Here is a 21,286-nt window from a genome sequence, read left to right on the forward strand (position 1 = left end):
TTTTGTGCTTCACATTTGTTCAGTCTTATGTAATTAGTTCTTCCTTAGCCTGTTTTTGAATCTTAGATATACACTATCTGTACTTTTTGTCCTGTTTAAGAAATCTTTGCTTGGAGTTCCCACTGTGGCACAACAGAATCGGCAGCATCTCTGCAGCGCCAGGACCGGGTTCAGTCCCAGGCCAGCACAGCGAGTAAAGGGATCTGGCATTGCTGCAGCTGCGGCATAGGTCGCAGCTATAGCTTAGATCTGATCCCTGGCCTGGAAACTCCTAATGCCTCAGGACAGCTAAAAAAGAAAACAGAAATCTTTGCTTACCATTAGACCATGAAGTTATTCTCCTATGGTTTCTTATGATTCTTGTTCCTTTATAAACTTTTCCTCTAATGGGCTCAGTTTTTACAGTGATATATTCAGGTCTGGTTATCTTTACCTCCTCATATTTTGCTTCTGGTTGTATTTTTCAACCTAATGACATATCTTTTTCCTAGGTGAATAGGAAATCCTTGAGAATCATCTCCTCAAATATTATCTTGCTCCTCTTTCCTCTCTTAAACTCCTATTAAACAGACATTAGAACATCTGAATCATCTCTGTTGTCTTTTATTCTTTGTCTGTTCTTCCATTTATACTGCCTTTACATAGAATTCCCTGCCTTGATTTGTCTTGATTCACTAATATATACCCAGCTATGAACTTGTGGCTCTTAAACCTATCCATTAAGTTTTTTATTTAAAAAAAAGTATAGTTAAGGAGTTCCCATCGTGGCGCAGTGGTTAACAAATCTGACTAGGAACCATGAGGTTGCAGGTTCGATCCCTGGCCTTGCTCAGTGGGTTGACGATCCACCGTTGCCGTGATCTGTGGTGTAGGTTGCAGATGCGGCTCAGATCCCGCGTTGCTGTGGCTCTGGCATGGGCCTGTGGCTGGGGCTCCGATTTGACCCCTAGCCTGGGAACCTCCATATGCTGTGGGAGTGGCCCTAGAAAAAGGCAAAAAAAGACTAAATAAATAAATAAATAAAAGTAAGAAGACAATTTTTTAAATGTTTAGTTATTTATAAAATATAGTATGTACACAATAGGTATGTAACATAATTAACATAAAAATATAAAATCTCTAGATTTGCCTTTGCAAGAAATTTGCTAGGAAATACACCTAGGAATGTAATTGCCAAGTCTTGGCATACTTTTTTTTTTTTAACAGACTTAGGAAAGCTTAGCTTTATTTCTTGGTGTTCTGTTTTTGGCATACATTCTTGTGTTTGTTTGTTTGTTTTTGTTTTTATATACTGATTTTTTTTTTCCATTATAGCTGGTTTACAGTGTTCTGCCAATTTTCTGCTGTACAGCAAGGTGACCTGGTCACACATACACATATACATTCTTTTTTCTCACATTATCATGCTCACATATCATAAGTGACTAGATAGAGTTCCCAGTGCCATACAGCAAGATCTCATTGCTAATCCATTCCAAAGGCAATAGTCTGCATCTATTAACCCCAAGCATTCCATCCATCACGCTCCTTCCGCCTTGGCAACCATAAGTCTATTCTCCAAGTCCATGACTTCCTTTTCTGTGGAAAAGTTCATTTGTGCCACATATTAGATTCCAGATATAAGTGATATCATATGGTATTTGTCTTTCTCTTTCTGACTTACTTCACTCAGTATAAGAGTCTCTAGTTCCATCCATGTTGCTGCAAATGGCATTATTTCGTTCTTTTTTTGTTTTTTGTGTTTTTTTGGTCTTTTTGCTACTTCTTGGGCCGATCCCACGGCATATGGAGGTTCCCAGGCTAGGGGTCGAATCGGAGCTGTGGCCACTGGCCTATGCCAGAGCCACAGCAACGCGGGATCCAAGCCGCATCTGCAACCTACACCACGGCTCACAGCAATGCCGGATCCTTACCCCACTGAGCAAGGGCAGGGACCGAACCCGCAACCTCATGGTTCCTAGTCGCATTTGTTAACCACTGCGCCACAACGAGAACTCCTATTTCGTTCTCTTTTATGGCTGAGTAGTATTCCATTGTGTATATATACCACATCTTCCTAATCCAGTCATCTGTCGATGGACATTTGGGTTGTTTCCATGTCCTGGCTCTTGTGAATAGTGCTGCAATGAACATGCGGGTGCATGTGTCTCTTTTAAGTAGAGTTTTGTCCGGATAGATGCCCAAGAGTGGGATTGCAGGGTCATATGGAAGTTCTATGTATAGATTTCTAAGGTATCTCCAAACTGTTCTCCATAGTGGCTGTACCAGTTTACATTCCCACCAACAGTGCAGGAGGGTTCCCTTTTCTCCACAGCCCCTCCAGCACTTGTTATTTGTGGATTTATTAATGATGGCCATTCTGACTGGTGTGAGGTGATATCTCATGGTAGTTTTGATTTGCATTTCTCTTATAACCAGCGATGCTGAGCATTTTTTCATGTGTTTGTTGGCCATCTGTGTATCTTCTTTGGAGAAATGTCTATTCAGGTCTTTTGCCCATTTTTCCATTGGCTTTTTTGCTGTTGGGTTGTATAAGTTGTTTGTATATTTTGGAGATTAAGCCCTTGTCAGTTGCATCGTTTGAAACTATTTTCTCCCATTCTGTAAGTTGTCTTTTTGTTTTCTTTTTGGTTTCCTTTGCTGTGCAATAGCTTGTCAGTTTGATTAGATCCCATTGGTTTATTTTTGCTTTTATTCCTGTTGCTTTGGGAGACTGACCTGAGAAAACATTTATAAGGTTGTTGTCAGAAAATATTTTGCCTATGTTATCTTCTAGGAGTTTGATGGTCTCTTGTCTTATATTTAAGTCTTTCAGCCATTTGGAGTTTATTTTTGTGCATGGTATGAGGGTGTGTTCTAGTTTCATTGATTTGTGTGCAGCTGTCCAGGTTTCCCAGCAATACTTACTGAAAAGACTGTCTTTTTCCCATTTTATGTTCTTGCCTCCCTTGTCAAAGATTAATTGACCATAGGTGTCTGGGTTTATTTCTGGCCTCTCTATTCTGTTCCATTGGTCTGTATGTCTGTTTTGGTACCAGTACCACACTGTCTTGATGACCGTGGCTTTGTAATATTTTGGCATACATTCTTATTCAACTTCACCAGGTAATGCCAAACTGTTTTCAAAATGTTTGTATCACTATCTTTCCCTGTAATTGATATCATAAATTAAAAAAAAAATTTTAACAATCTGATTAGTGAGTATAAAATCCTATTTCATTGTTTTAAATTAAGTTTTCCTGGTTACTCTTGAAGATGATTACCTTTCCACATGTTCAGCCAGTAGCATCTCTTTTGCATAATGCCTTTTTTTTTTGGCCACACCCACAGCATATGGAAGTTTTGGGGCCAGGGGTTGAATCTGAGCCTCAGGTGTAGCAACACTGGATCCTTAACCCACTTTGCCAGAGTGGGAATGCCTGTGTAATAACATTTTGATTTTTTTTTTTTTAATTAGGCTGTTTGTCTTTTTCTTAAAATTTCTAGGAATTCCTGATGTATTTTCTAGGTACTAATTTTTGGTCAGTAACATGTTTTATGGACATCTTTTCCAGCTGTAGCTTATTTATTTGCTTTCTTTGTGAAATTTTTTGGTAAACAGTAATTCTTTGTTTTAGTATGGTTACATTATATATTTAGCGATTACATTATACACAGTTTATGATTGTTTTTTATTTACTTTTTTCCTGAATGCTTCACACCTTTGGAGTCTTAAGAAACCTTTTCATGACCCAATTTTCTCCTGTTTTTTCTTCCAAGAATTTTTATGTTTTGACTTACTTATTAAAGCCCTATTGATATAACTGGAATTGGTTTTCAGGAATTGTGAGATCAGTTATAATTTTTTCCCATTTAGAAAATAAGCTATCTTTGCTCCACTGAATGAAAAGTCCACTTGTTTTCCACTGATCCACAACGCACCTTCTGTTGTATATTAAAATTCCGTGTATACACAGGTCACTCTTGTTCCATTGGCCTTTTTATCTATCCCTCTACTAATTACTCTTGCCTTTATATAAAGGCCTGATCTCTGATGGGACAGGTCCCTCTACCTTTTTCTTCAGACGTATTTAGTTATACATGTCTTTTTGGTTTTGCATATAAATTTTAAAATTACATTAACTAAAATCTCATTTAAAATGTTGAGTTTTTTCCAATACCATTCATGATAAAACCTCTCCATAAAAAGGGAATGTACGTCAAAATTAAAAAGACCATATGTGACAAGGCCACAGCTAACATTACAGTCAGTGGTAAAAAACTGAAAGCTTGTCCTCTGAGATCAGGAACAAGACAAGAATTGCCATTCACACCACTTTTATTCAACATAGTACTGGAAGTCTAAGCCAGAGCAACTAGGGGAGAAAACAAGATAAAAGCAATCCAAAATCAGAAAGGAAGAAGTAAAACCGTCACTATTTGGAGATGATATATTATGTGTGGAAAACCTTAAAGACTCCATCAGAAAAAAAAAAAACTGTTAGAATTAATAAATGAATTCAAAGTTGCAGGTTACAAAATCCATATACAAAAATCAATTGCATTTCTATACACTAAGAACAATCCCATTTAAACTACATCATCCAAAAAAAAAAGATGGAGGAGTTCCTGTTGTGGTGCAGTGAAAATGAATCCGACTAGTATCCATGAGGACGTGGGTTTGATCCCTGGCCTCTTGTGGGGTTGGGGATCTGGTGTTGCCATGAGCTGTGGTGTAGGTCACAGATGTAGCTCAGATCCCAGTTTGCTGTGGCTGTGGCTTAGGTTGCTGTGGCTGTGGCTTAGGCTGGCAGTCTGTAGCTCTGATTTGACCCCTAGCCTGGAAACTTCCATGTGCCACAGATGCAGCCCTAGAAAAAAAAAAATGCAGAGTTCCCTGGTGGCCTAGTGGTTAAAGATCCAGCATTATCACTTCTGTGGCTTGGGTCACTGCTGTGGTGTAGGTTCGCCACCAGGCCCAGGAACTTCTATACACTGCAGGTGCAGCCAAAAAGAAACAAAATACCTAGAAATAAATTCAATCAAGGAGGTAAAAAAGACCTGTACATTGAAAAAATAAGACATTGATGGGAAAAAAAATTAAAGAATTCACAAATAAATGGAAAGCTAGTCCATGCTCATAGATTTGAAGAATAAATATTGTTAAAATGTTCATACAACCCAAAGCAATCTGCAGATTCAGTGCAATCCCTCTCAAAATTCCAAGGCAGGTGTTCCCTGGTGGCATACCAGGTTAAGGATCCAGCACTGTCACTGCTATGGCTTGGGTTCAGGCCTTAACCCTAGAACTTTTGCATGCCACAGGCATTTTTCTGAGAAATACAACAAACAATCCTAGAACTTGTATGGAACCACAAAAGACCCTGAATTGTCAAAGCAACCTTGAGCAAAAAGAGCAAAGCTGGAGGCATAACACTTTCTGATTTCAAACTAGATTAGAAAGCTATAGTAGGGAGTTCCCATCGTGGCGCAGTGGTTAACGAATCCGACTAGGAACCACGAGGTTACGGGTTCTGTCCCTGCCCTTGCTCAGTGGGTTAAGGATCCGGCATTGCTGTGAGCTGTGGTGTAGGTTGTAGACGCAGCTCGGATCCCGAGTTGCTGTGGCTCTAGTGTAGGCCAGCAGCTACAGCTCCAATTCGACCCCTAGCCTGGGAACCTCCATATGCCGCGGGAGCGGCCCAAGAAATAGCAACAACAACAACAACAACAAAGACAAAAAAATAAATAAATAAATAAATAAATAATAAATAATAAATAAATAAAATAAAAACAGAAGATACAGGGAGTTCTCATCATGGTGCAGTGGAAACAAATCTGACTAGGAACCATGAGGTTACAGGTTCAATCCCTGGCCTCGCTCAGTGGGTTAAGGATCTGGCGTTGCTGTGAGCTGTGGCATAGGTTGCAGATGACGCTTTGGATCTCGAGTTGCTTTGGCGCTGGTGTAGGCTGGCAGCAACAGCTCTGATTAGACCCCTAGGTTGGGAACCTCCGTATGCTGTGGGTGAGGCACTAAAAAGGACAAAAAGACGAAAAATAATAATAAAAACACGATTTGAAAAGAATTGGAAATTTTAGATGAGATTGGATGTGTTCAGGGTGGTATAGCTGTAGACAAGAAATGAAAATTTTAGAACTGGTAAATACGATGGCCAAATATTTTTAAACCCACTGGATAGGCTCAGTAGGAGAGTGGAGATAACAGAGGAAAATTAATGAACTTGAAGACACAGGAAAAGAAATTACGCAATCTGAATAACAGGAAAAAAGATGGAAAACTTGTAAAGAATACAACCTCAAGATGAGTTTAATATTTGTATCATTGAAGTCCCAGAAGAGGAAGGGAAAGTTTATTTATTTATTTATTTATTTTTTGCTTTTTAGGGCCTCACATGCAGCATACAGAAGTTCCCAGGTTAAGGGTCAAATCAGAGCTGCAGCTGCCAGCGTATGCCACAGCCACAGCAGTGCAGGATCCGAGCCTTGTCTGTGACTTACACCACAGTTCACCGCAACACCAGATCCTTAAGCCACTGAGTGAGGCCAGTGATCAAACCCACATCCTCATGGTTACCAGTTGGGTTTGTTACCACTGAGCCACAACAAGAACTCATGTAAAAAATATTTGAAGAAATAATGACTGATCAAATTTGGTGGAAGAAATAACAAACATGTCAATGCAAGAAGCTCAGCCACCCTAAGCAGGATAAACCCAACAAAATCCATACCCACATCATAATCAAGTGCTGAAAATGGATGGCAAAGTATTGGAAGAATTATGGAAAAATAATACATTACTTGTAAAGAAACTATTTGAATGACTGGATTTCTCTTCATAAACCATGGTCAGAAAAGTGGAACAGGAGTTGCAGGTGTGACTCAGAGGGTTAAGGACCTGATACTGTCTCTGTGAGGATGCTGATTGGATCTCTGGCCTCTCTCAGTGGATTAAGGATCTGGCATTGCCACAAGCTGTGGCATAGGTCACAGGTGTGGTATCACCATGGCTGTAGTATATACAGCAGCTACAGCTCTAATTCAACCCATAGCCCAGGAACTTCCATGTGCCATAGCTGCGGCCTTTAAGAAGAGAAATAGAAAATTGAACAATATTTTATTTGCTAAAGAACTGTCAACCCAGATCTCCAAAACCAGCCCCAAACCCTTCAGAAATAAAGGTAAAATTAAGAAAACCAATATTGCAAATGTACATGAAAACTGAAACTCTGGCCTGAGCATCCATGTAGAACTAAGAAACAGTGGGGACAGTGGCTAATGAGAGTCTGTACCCTGTCTCAAAGGAGTAAGTACTTAAGTCTAAGAGTTAGCTGTCATTTGAGAATACAGGCCGAGTCCTGCCAGCTAATCCAATCTTGCAAGAAAAGCATGAAATCCATATTTCTATATTAATCCCCTGATATCTCAAGGCTGGTAACTAATGCAAAACTTTAGAGAACTGTTTGGGCAACACCAAACACAAACGTGTTTCTAGGATACAACCTCATTCATCAAGTTTTTACTTCTGTGTAGTTTTCTTTTTCTTTGAACCTCAGGAATTCTACCAAGATATCTAATTAAAACTCCTCATAAATTCTGCTCAGCAGAGAAAGGAACCGTCTGATTATTGACCGTTTTCTTCAGAGGTCCCCTCGTGGCACAGCAGAAACAAATCCAACCAGGAACCATGAGGTTGCAGGTTCGATCCCTGGCCTCACTCAGTGGGTTAAGGGTCTGGCATTGCCGTGAGCTGTGGTGTAGGTCGCAGACGCCAGCTCAGATCCTGTATTGCTGTGGCTGTGGTGTGGGCTGGCAGCTGTAGCTCTGATTCAACCCCTTGCCTGGAACCTCCATATGCTGCGGGTGCGGCCCTGAAAAGAAAAAAAAAAAAAAAACATTAAGCGTTTTCTTCAACTCTGGAAATTTGTCTTATTGTTGGTTCTGCATCATCACCATATTCTCCTTCTGGAACTCATATTTTACATTTATTTTATTTCCTACATAATCTTCCTTCCCCGTGATGCCGTTATCATTTGTCACCATTTCTATCCTTTCTTCTCTCAGAATTTTTTCAAGAATTAAATCTGGTTTTAGTGATGATTGACTTTTCACTGTGGAGTTCGAAAATTTAGCTTATACCCTCTTTCCTCATCCTCCAAATATAATTATACCACAATTTTTAATAAATCATTATTCGGTTCGCCTTAGGACTGTGTAAATGGTTTTCTTTTCCGTGAAGTTAAACTTTGTCTTAATTAAGAGTGGCTTAGTTTCCTTTGCATCTGTCACTAACCTCTTTTTAGACATCGTGGTCACTTGTTTGTTTTTTAATTGAGACATCTTCCTCTAACCCTCTGCTCTTCTTCCTTAGGTGCAGTTGTTACATAGCTTTTATTTTAGAATTTCCCTTTATTATCATCCAGTGGATTCCCTTAGGGTTGTCTCATTGATCCCCTTTTTCACTCCCGTTTGAGTGCTTTTTGATTCTCTTCTGTATTTGCATGGATTGGATACTTTTATATACCTTGACTGTTGGATCTCTTGCCTTCCTTCTTCTTGGTTTGTTTTCTCATTATTATGAAGCACATCTTTCAAAAGCAACCAAGGGAAGTATGTAAAAGAAGTAATAGTATATTTTGTGAGTCCTTGCATGAATAAAAATGTGATTGATAATTTGACTGGAAATGTAATTTTAGATTGAAAACTTCCTTCACATTTTTAAAGGCTTTGCTCTAAGAATTTCTAATCTTCTGATATCTAGTGTTGCTGAGAAGTCCAAAACCCATTCAGGTTTTGTTGTTTTTTTTTAATTCTTTGAGGCGACCTGTTTAATCTCTTTGGAATCTTTTAGAGTTTGTTATTTATTTGTGAGGTTATGATATTTTGTGTTGAGGTATTAATGATGTTGATTTTAATTTTTCATTTGGCTGGGCACTCACTGAGACATTTCATTTTGGAAACTAAAAATCCCTGCAATTTTTCTTCTTTTATTTGTTTTTCATATGTTTCCCATTGTATTCTCTGTTTTTCTCTGTTCTGTATGTTTCAAACCTTGATTGATCACTTTTTTTTTTTTTTGGCTGCACCCACAGCATGTGGAAGTTCCTAGGCCAGAGATCTAACCTGAGTCACAGCAGTGACAACACCAGATCCTTAGTGGCCACCACTAAGGAACTCCATTTGATCATTTTTTTATATACCATGCTTGGCACTATGTCTGACACATAGTAAAGGCTCAGTAATTTTTTTGAATGAATGAACACTCATAATTCAGATCTTAAATTTCTTTTGCTAGCCCTAGAATTATTTTTTCTCTACTTTTTATATTATACTTACTGTGAGATTTTATGAAGTTCTAATCCTTGTATTAATTCTTATAAAACCATTTTTCATCTTCACTATTTCTTTCTCTGATATCCTTCTCTTGTGGGATTGTTTTATATTGTTTTTAGAAGCATTCTTATGAATTTTAATTTTTTTCTTCCTTTTTTCTCTTTTTAATTTTAAGCTCTTTTATTTAATGTTTTCCTGAAATAGCTAATGAATCAAGGCTGTTTGCTCCTATTAAGACTTATTTGAGCCTTAAATGTCTGATTTTAGCTTGTTTGTGGCTGAAGATTTATAGATTTATTGGTGGTGGTCAGTATAGAGTGAGCTGCCTAGAACGGTTCCTTGGCTGACACTACCTATCAGGTCTTTTCTCTTGGGCTGATTTTCTTCAGAATGTAATCCTCTCCTTTCTTTCTGGAATTAGTAAAATAATCTTGGTGGCAGATTCTGAGAGCTGACTGGGTATAGTAGACTGGGGAATCAGCCTGCTGTATGAAGTAGGTTTGAGAATATGGGGTCTGTTTCTTATAGATTTTACATTAATCTTCCTTTTTGCAGGTCCTCATGCACCCTAGTTCCAAAGATAACCTGTTGATTGCATTCTTGAAAATATCTGGCCTTCTACAATACTGCCAATTTGTGACCTAGGTTTCAGGGTTTGTTTTGTTTTGTTTGTTTATGGTTGATACATCATGTATTACTATTCCATCTGTTCTCCTATTTCTAAATTTTTGTTGCTGCTCTTTTTTTCCCCCACTCTTTTCGTCCTCTTGGAGTTTTGTCTTTCATTTAATGTCATTACTATCACTTTAGAGGAGCTTCATTAAAGAAAAGTAATAAATGCATATATTAAATTTAAAAAAAAAAAAAAGGAGTTCCCGTAGTGGCGCAGTGATTAACAAATCCGACTAGGAACCATGAGGTTGAGGGTTCGATCCCTGGCCTTGCTCAGTGCGTTAAGGATCCGGCGTTGTCCGTGAGCTGTGGTGTAGGTCACAGACACCACTTGGATCCCGCGTTGCTGTGGCCCTGGTGTAGGCCGGCGGCTACAGCTCCGATTGGACCCCCTAGCCTGGGAACCTCCATATGCTGCGGGAGCGGCCCTAGAAAAGGCAAAAAGACAAAAAAATAAAATAAAATAAATGCATGTATTCAGTGTGCCATGTTTGAAAAAATTATGTCCCTTTTTTCTTTTTGTTTTTATGGCTATACCTATGCCATATGGAAGTGCCCAGGCCAGGGATCCAATCCAGACCACAACTGGGACCTACACATAGTTGTGGCAATGCTGGATCCTTTAACCCACTGCACTGGGCCAGGGATCAAACCTCCACAGTGACCCAAGCTGCTACAGTTAAATTATTTTTTTTCTTCCTTTTTTGTCCGCCCCATGGCATATGAAGTTCCAGGGCCAGGAATGAGATCTGAGCCACACTTACGACCTGAGCTGCAGTTTCAGCAATACTGGATCATTAACCCACTGTTCTGGGCCAGGGATCAAACCTGTGTCCCAGTGTCCCAAAGACGTTGATCCCATTGCACCATAGCAAGAACTCTGCAGTCGGATGTTTAACCCACTGTGCCAGCAGGAACTCCTGTTCCTTTTTTCTAGAGGAATTTTTTAGATATTTTTCATTAAGGAGTATATATTTAAATACTCGCTGGAGTTCCCGTCGTGGCGCAGTGGTTAACGAATCCGACTAGGAACCATGAGGTTGCAGGTTCAACCCCTGGCCTTGCTCAGTGGGTTAAGGATCCGGTGTTGCTGTGAGCTGTGGTGTAGGTCGCAGACACGGCTTGGATCCCACATTGCTGTGGCTGTGGCTGTGGCTGGGGGCTACAGTTCCAATTAGACCCCTAGCCTGGGAACCTCCATATGCTGCAGGAAGTGGCCCTAGAAAAGGCAAAAAGACAAAAACAAAAAAAAACTTGCTAATTGAGACAGTTAACAAATATTGGTTGATCTTCCAATATGTACCATAACCATGCTCAAGAATTGGATACACATTGATGAAGACAATATACATTTTCTCTGCTTTTGCAGAACTTAAGACCTATTGAGGGAAGGATATTAAATCAATCTAAATAAATAGGTAATTACAAATTGTTAAAATCCTGTTAAGGAAGAGAAAAAAATGCTAAAAGTCTAATTACAAGGAGAGTATAATTTGGTTGTAGAATCAGAAAAGGCCTCAAAAAAGTTTTTTTTTTTTTTTTTTTGCTTTTTAGGGCCGCTCTCATGGCATAGGGAGGTTCCCAGGCTAGGGGTCTAATTGGAGCTGCAGCTACCAACCTGCACTACAGCCCCAGCAATGCCAGATCCAAGCCACATCTGCGACCTACACCACAGCTCACAGCCACACCGATCCTTAAACCACTGAGTGAGGCCAGGGATCGAACTGACAACCTTATGGTTCCTAGTCGGATTCACTTCCACTGCGCCACGATAGGAACTCCTCAAAAAGTATGACCTTTTAAGTAGAGATTTGGAAAGGCAAAAACAATAAGAGAAAATACCATCTGGACATAAGGAAAAGTGCCTAGAAAGGCCTAAACAAGAATTAATAGCTAGGAGCATTTAAAGAGCTACAAAATAGGGCTAGTGTAGATAGGGCTTAGAAACCAAAAGGGAGTGTAGTATGAGATTCGGTTGAAAGGTGGGCAGGAACCAGGTCATTCAGAGCTTTGTAGACTATGTTCAGGAGCTTGGCTTTTATTGTAAAAGTGGCTATCATATAGTAAAACACCAAAGGATTTTAAGCAGAGCTGTGGCAGCCTAGTGATGTGGGTTGCAAACCTCAAGTGGGGAAACTAGGCAGGAAGCTAGTCCACTAGTCCAAGGGAGAGAGATTTTCATATTAAGTATTCTATTGAATATAAAGAGAAGAGGTTCAGGATATATTTAGGAGCACAATTAAGCAGTATTTGCTAAATTACATGAGAAGAAGCGAAAGGTGGTACTAAAATGATCTTCACTTTTGGGGCCTGAGGTTTTCCCTCTAGGTCCATTGTGTGATCTTCAACACACTTCACTTGCCTGCTGTCCCCCTTTGTGTGTGGAAATTCTTCCATAATGTTCTCTCTTAAATACTAAATACTTATTTTATTTATTTATTTATTTATTTATTATTATTTTTTTTTTTGGTCTTTTCTAGAGCCACTCCCGCGGCATATGGAGGTTCCCAGGCTAGGGGTCCAATAGGAGCCGTAGCTACCGGCCTACACCAGAGTCACAGCAACGCGGGATCCAAGCCACATCTGCAGCCTACACCACAGCTCACAGCAACACTGGATCCTTAACCCACTGAGCAAGGCCAGGGATCGAACCCACAACCTCACAGTTCCTAGTCGGATCCGTCAACCACTGCGCCACAACGAGAACTCCACTAAATACTTATTTTATACCAAGTGTTTTTTCCTATAGTATTCCAATCCTCACAATGATCATAAAAGTTATCATTCCTGTCGTATAGACAGACAGTTGGGGGCTTATAAAGATGAATTGATTTGTCCATATACTGAATCTTGTACCTTCGATCTTTCAATAATAATACAGTGCCTCCCATTATATCCTGTTCCCTTCTCTTTAACCCTGAAAATGTTCTGATCACTTGATCATCACTGCCACAGTGCTTGTGCTCTTTTTAAGTCTGCTTCTCTTTTTTCCTAAGTTCACAATCACAGAATTCCAAAGCACAGTATTTAAAAGTTTTTTTTATTGAAGTATAGTTCATTTCCAATGTTGTGCCAATTTCTGCTGTACAGCAAGGCGACCCAGTCATACATACATATACATTCTTTTTCTTATATTATCTTCCATCATGGTCTATCCTAAGAGATTGGGTATAGTTCTCTGTACTATACAGTAGGACCTCATTGTTTATCCATTCTAAGTATAATAGTTTGCATCTACTAACCCCAGACTCCCAGTCCACCCCTGCCCCCTACCCCTTTGGCAACCACAAATTTATTCTCTCTGTTTGTTGGTAGGTAGTTTCATTTGTGCCATCTTTTAGATTCCCATATAAGTGAGATCATATAGTATTAGTATGAAAATCTCTAGCTGTATCTATGTTGCTGCATCTGTGTTGCTGCGAATGGCATTATTTCATTATGTTTATGGCTGAGTAGTATTCCATTGTATATATGAACCACATCTTAACCCATTCATCTGTCCATTGGACATTTAGGTTGTTTCCATGTCTTCGCTATTGTGAACAGTGCTACAGTAAATATAGGGGTGCCAGTATCTTTTTGAATTATAATTTTGCCCAGATATATTCCCAGGGTGGGCTTGCTGGATCATATAGTAGTTGTATATTTAGTTCTCTGAGGATCCTTCATACTGGTTATACCAATTTACATTGCCACCAATAGTGTAGGAGAGTTCCCTTCTCTTCACACCCTCTCTAGCATTTGTTATTTGTAGACTTATTAATGATGGCAAGGCACAGGTTGTTTGTTTGTTTGGTCTGTTTAGGGCCACACCTGCAGCATATGAAAGTTCCCAAGCTAAGGGTCAAATTGGAGCTGCAGCTGCCAGCCTATAGCCACAGCAACACCAGATCCGAGCCATGTCTGCAACCTATACCACAGCTCACGGCAATGCTAGATCCTTAACCCACTGAGTGAAGCCAGGGGTCAAACCCACATCCTCATGGATACTAGTCGGGCTTGTTACAGCTGACCCACAACAGGAACTCCAAGGCACAGTGTTTTTATCAAATCCCAAATATATACCATATCTAGCCACCAAAAAAATCCTCCCTATGTACCACTCATGGTAGATTCATTCAACACTTGACTTTTCTTAAGATATTCTCCCATCTAGACTGCCACCTTCTATTGGTTAAAGAGAAACTAAGCCTTTATTAATGAATCTAGAATCTTAAGCATTGTTAGAAATGCCTTTGTTTGTTTGTGATTTCCAGTATTGTAGACACCAGTCACATTTGGCTCTTGAACACTAGAAATGTGGGTAGTGCCACTGAAGAACTGAATTTGGATTTTTATTTCATTTTAATTATGTAAATTCAAACAGACACATATGCCAGTGGCTACTATAATGGACAATGCAGATCTCACCAGGGCCTGACAAAGCTTTTGTTAAAGGACCAGATAGTAAATATCGTAGGCTTGCAGTCAACGTGGTCTCTGTTGCAACTCCTCCTGCCACCATTGCTCAAAAACAGTCATAGACAATACATAAACGAATAAATGTGGCTGTGTTCCAGTAAAACTTCACTTAATTATTGCAGGGCTGCAGTGCATAGTTTGCCAAATCCCTGGAAATCTTCCCTTAGACCTATTCATTTAATCCTATTAAGTACATAGGATCATTTCACTTATTTTATAGTTCACGCTGTGGGCTGCTCTTATATGTATGTTTCCCTATGTTGTGAGATTTTGCATGTGTATCTGTACAGAGTCATCCTGTAACCAGGGAGTCTGAGGCATCTGTATATTTAGCAAGCTTCCCTAAATAATTCTGATTTATAGCAACATTTAGAAACCAGTGGCTTTTTTACTGCCTTCATCTTACTATGTCATCTCTCCTCACTCTTCCTTTCTTGGCCATCTTTTAAAAATTCAGTTTAATTCTCCCATTTTAATTGAAATTTTATTTCTCCCAAACAAGAAAAATGTGAGTGATTGCTTTCATATTTTCTTTCAGTCCTGGAATCAAGATGTGAGACCAAGAAATTATTTCCGAAGAAGGAAATGTATGAAATAGAGTCAGCCCAGTGGGAGATAATGGAAAGACTTTCAAGACATGACCTTCCGTGCTCTAGTTTCAGAGATGATTGGGAATGTAATGGCCAGTTTGAGAAACAGCATGGCCCTCAGGAGGGACATTTCAGTCAACTGATATTCACCCATGAAGGCAGGCCCACCTTTAGTCAACATCCGTCCTTTACATTACAGCAAATCATTAATAGTAAAGAGAAATACTGTGCAAGCAAGGAATATAGGAAAACCTTTAGACATGACTCACAGCTTCCCACACATCAAATAATTCATACCACTGAGAAACCCTATGAATGTAAGGAATGTGGGAAGGCCTTTAGACATCCCTCAAGACTCAGTCATCATCAGAAAATTCATACTGGCAAGAAACCCTTTGAATGTAAGGAATGTGGAAAGACCTTTATTTGTGGCTCAGACCTTACTCGACATCACAGAATTCACACTGGCGAGAAGCCCTATGAATGTAAGGAATGTGGAAAGGCCTTTAGTAGTGGCTCCAACTTCACTCGACATCAGAGAATTCACACTGGTGAGAAGCCCTATGAATGCAAAGAATGTGGGAAGGCCTTTAGTAGTGGCTCCAACTTTACTCAGCACCAGAGAATTCATACAGGGGAGAAACCCTATGAATGTAAGGAATGTGGCAATGCCTTTAGTCAGAGCTCACAACTTATTAAACATCTGAGAATCCACACAGGGGAGAAACCCTATGAATGTAAGGAATGTGAAAAGGCTTTTCGTTCTGGTTCAGACCTCACTCGGCATCAGAGAATTCACACTGGCGAGAAGCCCTATGAATGTAAGATATGTGGGAAAGCCTATTCTCAGAGTTCACAACTTATTAGTCATCATAGAAGTCATACTGGTGAGAAACCCTATGAATACAGGGAATGTGGGAAGACCTTCAATTTTGACTCACAGCTTATTCAACATCAAAATTTGTACTGGTGATAAAACAATATATGAAATGTATGGGAACGCTTTTAATTACAGCTCAAAATTATTCAGTTATTCAGCAAAAGAGACTTTATCTTGATAATGGATCCCTCTACATAGAATAATGTAGAAACATCTTAATTATTCAGCCCAAGAAAAATCATTCAGGAGAAGCACCCCATCAATACATTTTGGAAACCCTTTAATAAAAGCTCCTATTTCTCTTGCCATCAGATAGTTCAGTCTAGTATTGAAAGTGGCAATGGCACTTTGGGGACCTTTCCAACCTTATCATGAGCATCAGAGAATACATGCTGAAATGAAATCCTGTGATTTTCATTTTCTTTCTTCCAATTACATTCTTAGTCTTTTAATCCATCTTAAATTTGTATGACTGTAAAGTCCATCTATTTACATCATGGTTTGTAAAATGCCTTTATAAGATACCTTTAATATCCAGGAGAAGTGACCTTTTTATTTTTGAAGATGGCTTATTCCTTTTGCTCTTTACAAAATTTAGACTTCCTTATTGTAAAAACCTTCATGAACAACTAACCACTCAGTAAATAGAGATCTTTTACTATCTTCATGGTGTTTCCTTGTGTTCCTATAGTGTCATTTCATCAAATTGCTATTGATGGACATTGTAGTTTCCTCCAGAGTTTTTGCCTTTAAACACCGTGCCCTGACATTCTCCCTAGCTATGTCTTTGTATCATATCTTTTATTTGAATTGCAGAAATAATGCATCAGTGTATTTCCCTTATAATAGATTGAAACATTACAAATAAGGCCTTTGACCACTATCCTTGTATCCAATTCCATTCTCAAAGGATAGTCTATCCGCTTAGTAGATTTTCATTCCCGAGCATTTGTCTATGTTTTTATATGTATATGTCTTGGTAGAAATTATAAAATGGGGCTAATTATAATACCCACCTCATAATTTTGTGTGAGGATCAAATAAATTAAAACACATAAAGAGAGCTGTATTCAATGTCCTATGACAAATTACAATGGAAAAGAACATTTTTAAAGTATATATGTATAACTAAATCACTTTGCTATACAGCAGAAATTAACGTAAATCAACTATACTTCAATTTTTTTTAAAAATAATTCTTTTAAAAAACACAAAGTGCTTAGAATTGCACCTGTCATATAATAAATAGCTACACACACAATGTTGGTCATTGCTATTGTATGCATTGTCATTAGTATTATTGAAAAGCAACTTTCTACAGAACTTACTCAACATCAGACAGAATATATAATTGAAAAAAGACTGAGGGTAATAAATTAAAATTTTACATTAATAGTTCCTATGGAACATGAAGTAATCGTGGGTATAGGTGGGGAAAGTAATGATTGTAATGAGTAGGAAAGGCTATATTCAGGCTGGTATCCTTTTTACTGCATCATATAATACCTAATATATAAAAACAATACAGATAAAACATTGGTGACACTGATGAAAATGTGTGAAAAGACAAACAGCATTATGTTTGAAAAATGGGTATATAAAGAGAGGAACCTTATAGTTATTGATTTTAAATGTTATACCAAATACAATGCTATCAATACATTTGAAAACATAAACAAAAAAAATTTTTAGGAAAACAAAAATGACCAGTAATGCACTCAAAGAGAATTAGGACACTTGGAAGACTCTCTCTCTCCCTCTTTTTTTTTTTTTTTTGGTCTTTTTTAGGGCCACACGCAGCGTATTGAAATTCCCAGGCTAGGGGTCGAATTGGAGCTGTAGCTGCTGGCCAGGTTCATTTCCACTGAGCTACAACGGGAGCTCCTTGGAAGACTCTTATAAGCAGAGGTAAAAGGGGAAATTTAGCATGAGATACAGCGGCTGTTACTAATGAAGCACCAAACGCAGTATCTTTCCAGGCAAGCTTTTTTTTTGTCTTTTCATCTTTTTGCCATTTTCTTGGGCTGCTCCCGAGGCATATGGAGGTTCCCAGGCTAGGGGTCCAATTGGAGCTGTAGCCACCGGCCTATGCCACAGCCACAGCAACGCGGGATCCGAGCTGCGTCTGCAACCTACACCACAGCCCTCGGCAACACCGGATCTTTAACCCACTGAGCGCGGCCAGGGATCGAACCACAACCACATGATTCCTAGTCAGATTTGTTAACCACTGAGCCAACACGGGAACTCCCAAACTTTTCTTTTTAATTGGGGTAGGTCTAATTGATATCAACAGTATATTAGTTTCAAGGGCACAACATAATGATCTGATATTTATATGTATTGGGAAATGACCACCACAGTAAGTCTAGTTAACATCTGCTACCATACATACAGAATATTTTCTCTTGTGATGAGAACAGGCAAAATTTTATCCGGTGGTCTAGGAACTATAGTTATAGAGAAGTAGACATCTTGTAACATACTCTAACATAATCCTGATGTTAGATTATGAAGACACCAAAAAGGAAGCGATTTTTTAGGGTTCCATGAAGATATATACAAGCATACTAAAGAAAATAGTAAATTCTAGGTATCAAATGAATAATAGAAAAGCACCTGTTTGGGACAGGAGCTAGAGAGAATCTCCAGTGCCCAGTCCCAGCCAACAAGTGTGGCCTTCTTTTGCCAGCTCTTCTGAGTTTTGGGGAGAATCCAGCAATCTACATTTTTTTTTTCCCCACTGTGTGATTGTCCTTGATTTTTTTTTTGTTTTTTGTTTTTGTTTTTTGTCTTTTTGCCATTTCTTGGGCTGCTCCCACGGCATATGGAGGTTCCCAGGCTAGGGGTCTAATCAGGTCTGTAGCTGCCAGCCTACGCCAGAGCCACAGCAACACAGGATCCGAGCCGCGTCTGCGACCTACACCACAGCTCACAGCTCACGGCAACGCCAGATCATTAACCCACTGAGCAAGGGCAGGGATCGAACCCGCAACCTCATGGTTCCTAGTCAGATTCGTTAACCACTGCGCCACGATGGGAACTCCTTGTCCTTGATTTTTTAAATGGCAGCTCAGGTCTTTAAAAGTAAAAAACAGGAGTTCCCATCGTGGCGCAGTGGTTAACGAATCTGACTAGGAACCATGAGGTTGCGGGTTCGGTCCCTGCCCTTGCTCAGTGGGGTAAGGATCCGGCGTTGCCATGAGCTGTGGTGTAGGTTGCAGACTCGGCTCGGATCCCGCGTTGCTGTGGCCCTGGCGTAGGCCAGTGGCTACAGCTCCGATTCAACCCCTAGCCTGGGAACCTCCATATGCTGTGGGAGCGGCCCAAGAAATAGCAAAAAAAAAAAAAAAAAAAAAAAGACAAAAAATAAATAAATAAATAAATAAATAAAAGTAAAAAACAATGGTTTGGACCAAAAAGACATTGACTGCAAGTAGCAGATGACCTATAGGTTACTTTTGTTCTGGATGCTAGAGCAGTGAGTTTGCAAAAGGCTCATAGAAGTTAAATAGTGCAAATCCCTTGGCTCCAAGGAAATTTAAAGGGTGGAGAGAGGAGGCAGGAGAATAGTATAATACAAAATAACTTATCCAGAATTTCTTGGACATGAAAAGTATTTTCAGGAGTTCCCATTGCAGCCCAGCAGAAATGAATCCAACTAGGAACCATGAGGTTACAGCTTCAATCCCTGGCCTCGCTCTGTGGGTTAAGGATCCGGCATTGCTGTGAGCTGTGATGTAGATCACAGATGCGGCTTGGATCCCTCGTTGCTGTGGCTCTGGTGTAGGCCAGTGGCTACAGCTCCGATTAGACCCCTAGCCTGGGAACCTCCATATGCTGCAGGTGAGGCCCTAAAAAGGACAAAAAAAAAAGAAGATATTTTCAGAAATAAAGTAGCTAAGTTCCAAATATAAATGCTTTTTAAGAACTTGATCTAGCCTCATGTTTTCTACATGCAGTTTTTTTTTATTTATTCTCAACATCATGTCAGTTAAAATAAGATGTATTTTAATATGTTGTATATCCCATTTTTTTTACTGCACCCACAGCATGAGGAGATTCCCAAGTCAGGGATGGAACCCGCACCACAGCAGTGACCCAAGCCCCTGCAGTGACAGTGCCAGATCCTTAACCTGCTGCACCACAAGAGAACTTCTGTATATCCCATTCTTGAGTTTTACATATATATATATATATATATATATATATATATATAGCCGAAAATTAAAAAAATAAAGAGCTGGAGTTCCCACTGTGGCACAGTAGCTTACAGATCCAGGGTTACTGCAGCTATGGTATAGGTTGCAGCAGCAGCTCAGAATTGATCCCTAGCCCAGGAACTTCCATATGCCATAGGTGTGGCCAAAAAAAAAAAGTTAACTTATTGAGATAAAAAATTAGCCAGACCACCACCATTTTGCACTAGCAGCAAATATGTCGCTGAAATCATGTATTCTGTTTTATTTTTATTTTTTCATTTTCAACCACCCTAATGACATATGGAAGGTCACGGACCAGGGATCAACTCCAAGCTGGACCTGTGGCCTACTCAACAGCTGCAGCAACACTGGATTCTTTTTTTTTTTTTTGTCTTTTTGTCTTTTTGCCATTTCTTGGGCTGCTCCTGCAGCATATGGAGGTTTCCAGGCTAGGGGTCAAATTGGAGCTGTAGCCACCAGCGTACACCAGAGCCACAACAACGTGGGATCCAAGCCATGTCTACAACCTACACCACAGCTCACGGCAACGCCGGATCCTTAACCCACTGAGCAAGGGCAGGGACCAAACCCGCAACCTCATGGTTCCTAGTTGGATTCTTTAACCACTGTGCCACGACGGGAACTCCCCTGGATTCTTAACCCACTATGCCAGGCCAGGGATCTAACTGGCACCTCCACAGAGAGAGCTGGATCATTCACCCACTGTGCCACAGCGGGAACTCCTGTATTCTGTTTTAGGCTAAGAGTCAGCAAACTTTATTTTTTTAAATAAATTTTATTGGCGTAAAAAAGGCTTACAATATTGTGTTAGCAAACATTCTGTAAAGAGCCAGAAAGTAAATACTTTACCCTCTTTACCCTTTCTAGGCCATACTATTTCTTTTTTTTTTTTTTTGGTCTTTTTAGGGCTGCACCCATGGCATGTGGAGGTTCCCAGGCTAGGGGTCGAATCAGAGCTGTAGCCGCTGGCCTATGCCAATGCCACATTCCAGCAGCATCTGCAACCTATACCACAGCTCATGGCAACACCAGATCGAGGCCAGGGATTGAACCTGAATTCACATGGATGCTACTCTGATTCCACTAAGCCATGACGGGAACCCCCGTATTTCTGTTACAACTACTCA

At 39.7% G+C, this 21,286-nt stretch overlaps 1 protein-coding gene across 1 annotated transcript in view; it reads left to right on the forward strand.

The window, feature by feature from the left end:
* Positions 1 to 21,286, forward strand: part of LOC125133195 (zinc finger protein 82 homolog) — a 76,086-nt gene that overhangs the window by 16,188 nt on the left and 38,612 nt on the right. The window contains exon 5 of the mRNA XM_047791324.1: positions 15,005 to 16,025. Within this exon, the coding sequence (XP_047647280.1) occupies positions 15,005 to 16,025 (1,021 nt within the window). The remainder of the gene's footprint in view (positions 1 to 15,004; positions 16,026 to 21,286) is intronic.

This window comes from Phacochoerus africanus, chromosome 8 (assembly GCF_016906955.1).
Source record: "Phacochoerus africanus isolate WHEZ1 chromosome 8, ROS_Pafr_v1, whole genome shotgun sequence".
Classification (NCBI taxonomy): domain Eukaryota; kingdom Metazoa; phylum Chordata; class Mammalia; order Artiodactyla; family Suidae; genus Phacochoerus; species Phacochoerus africanus.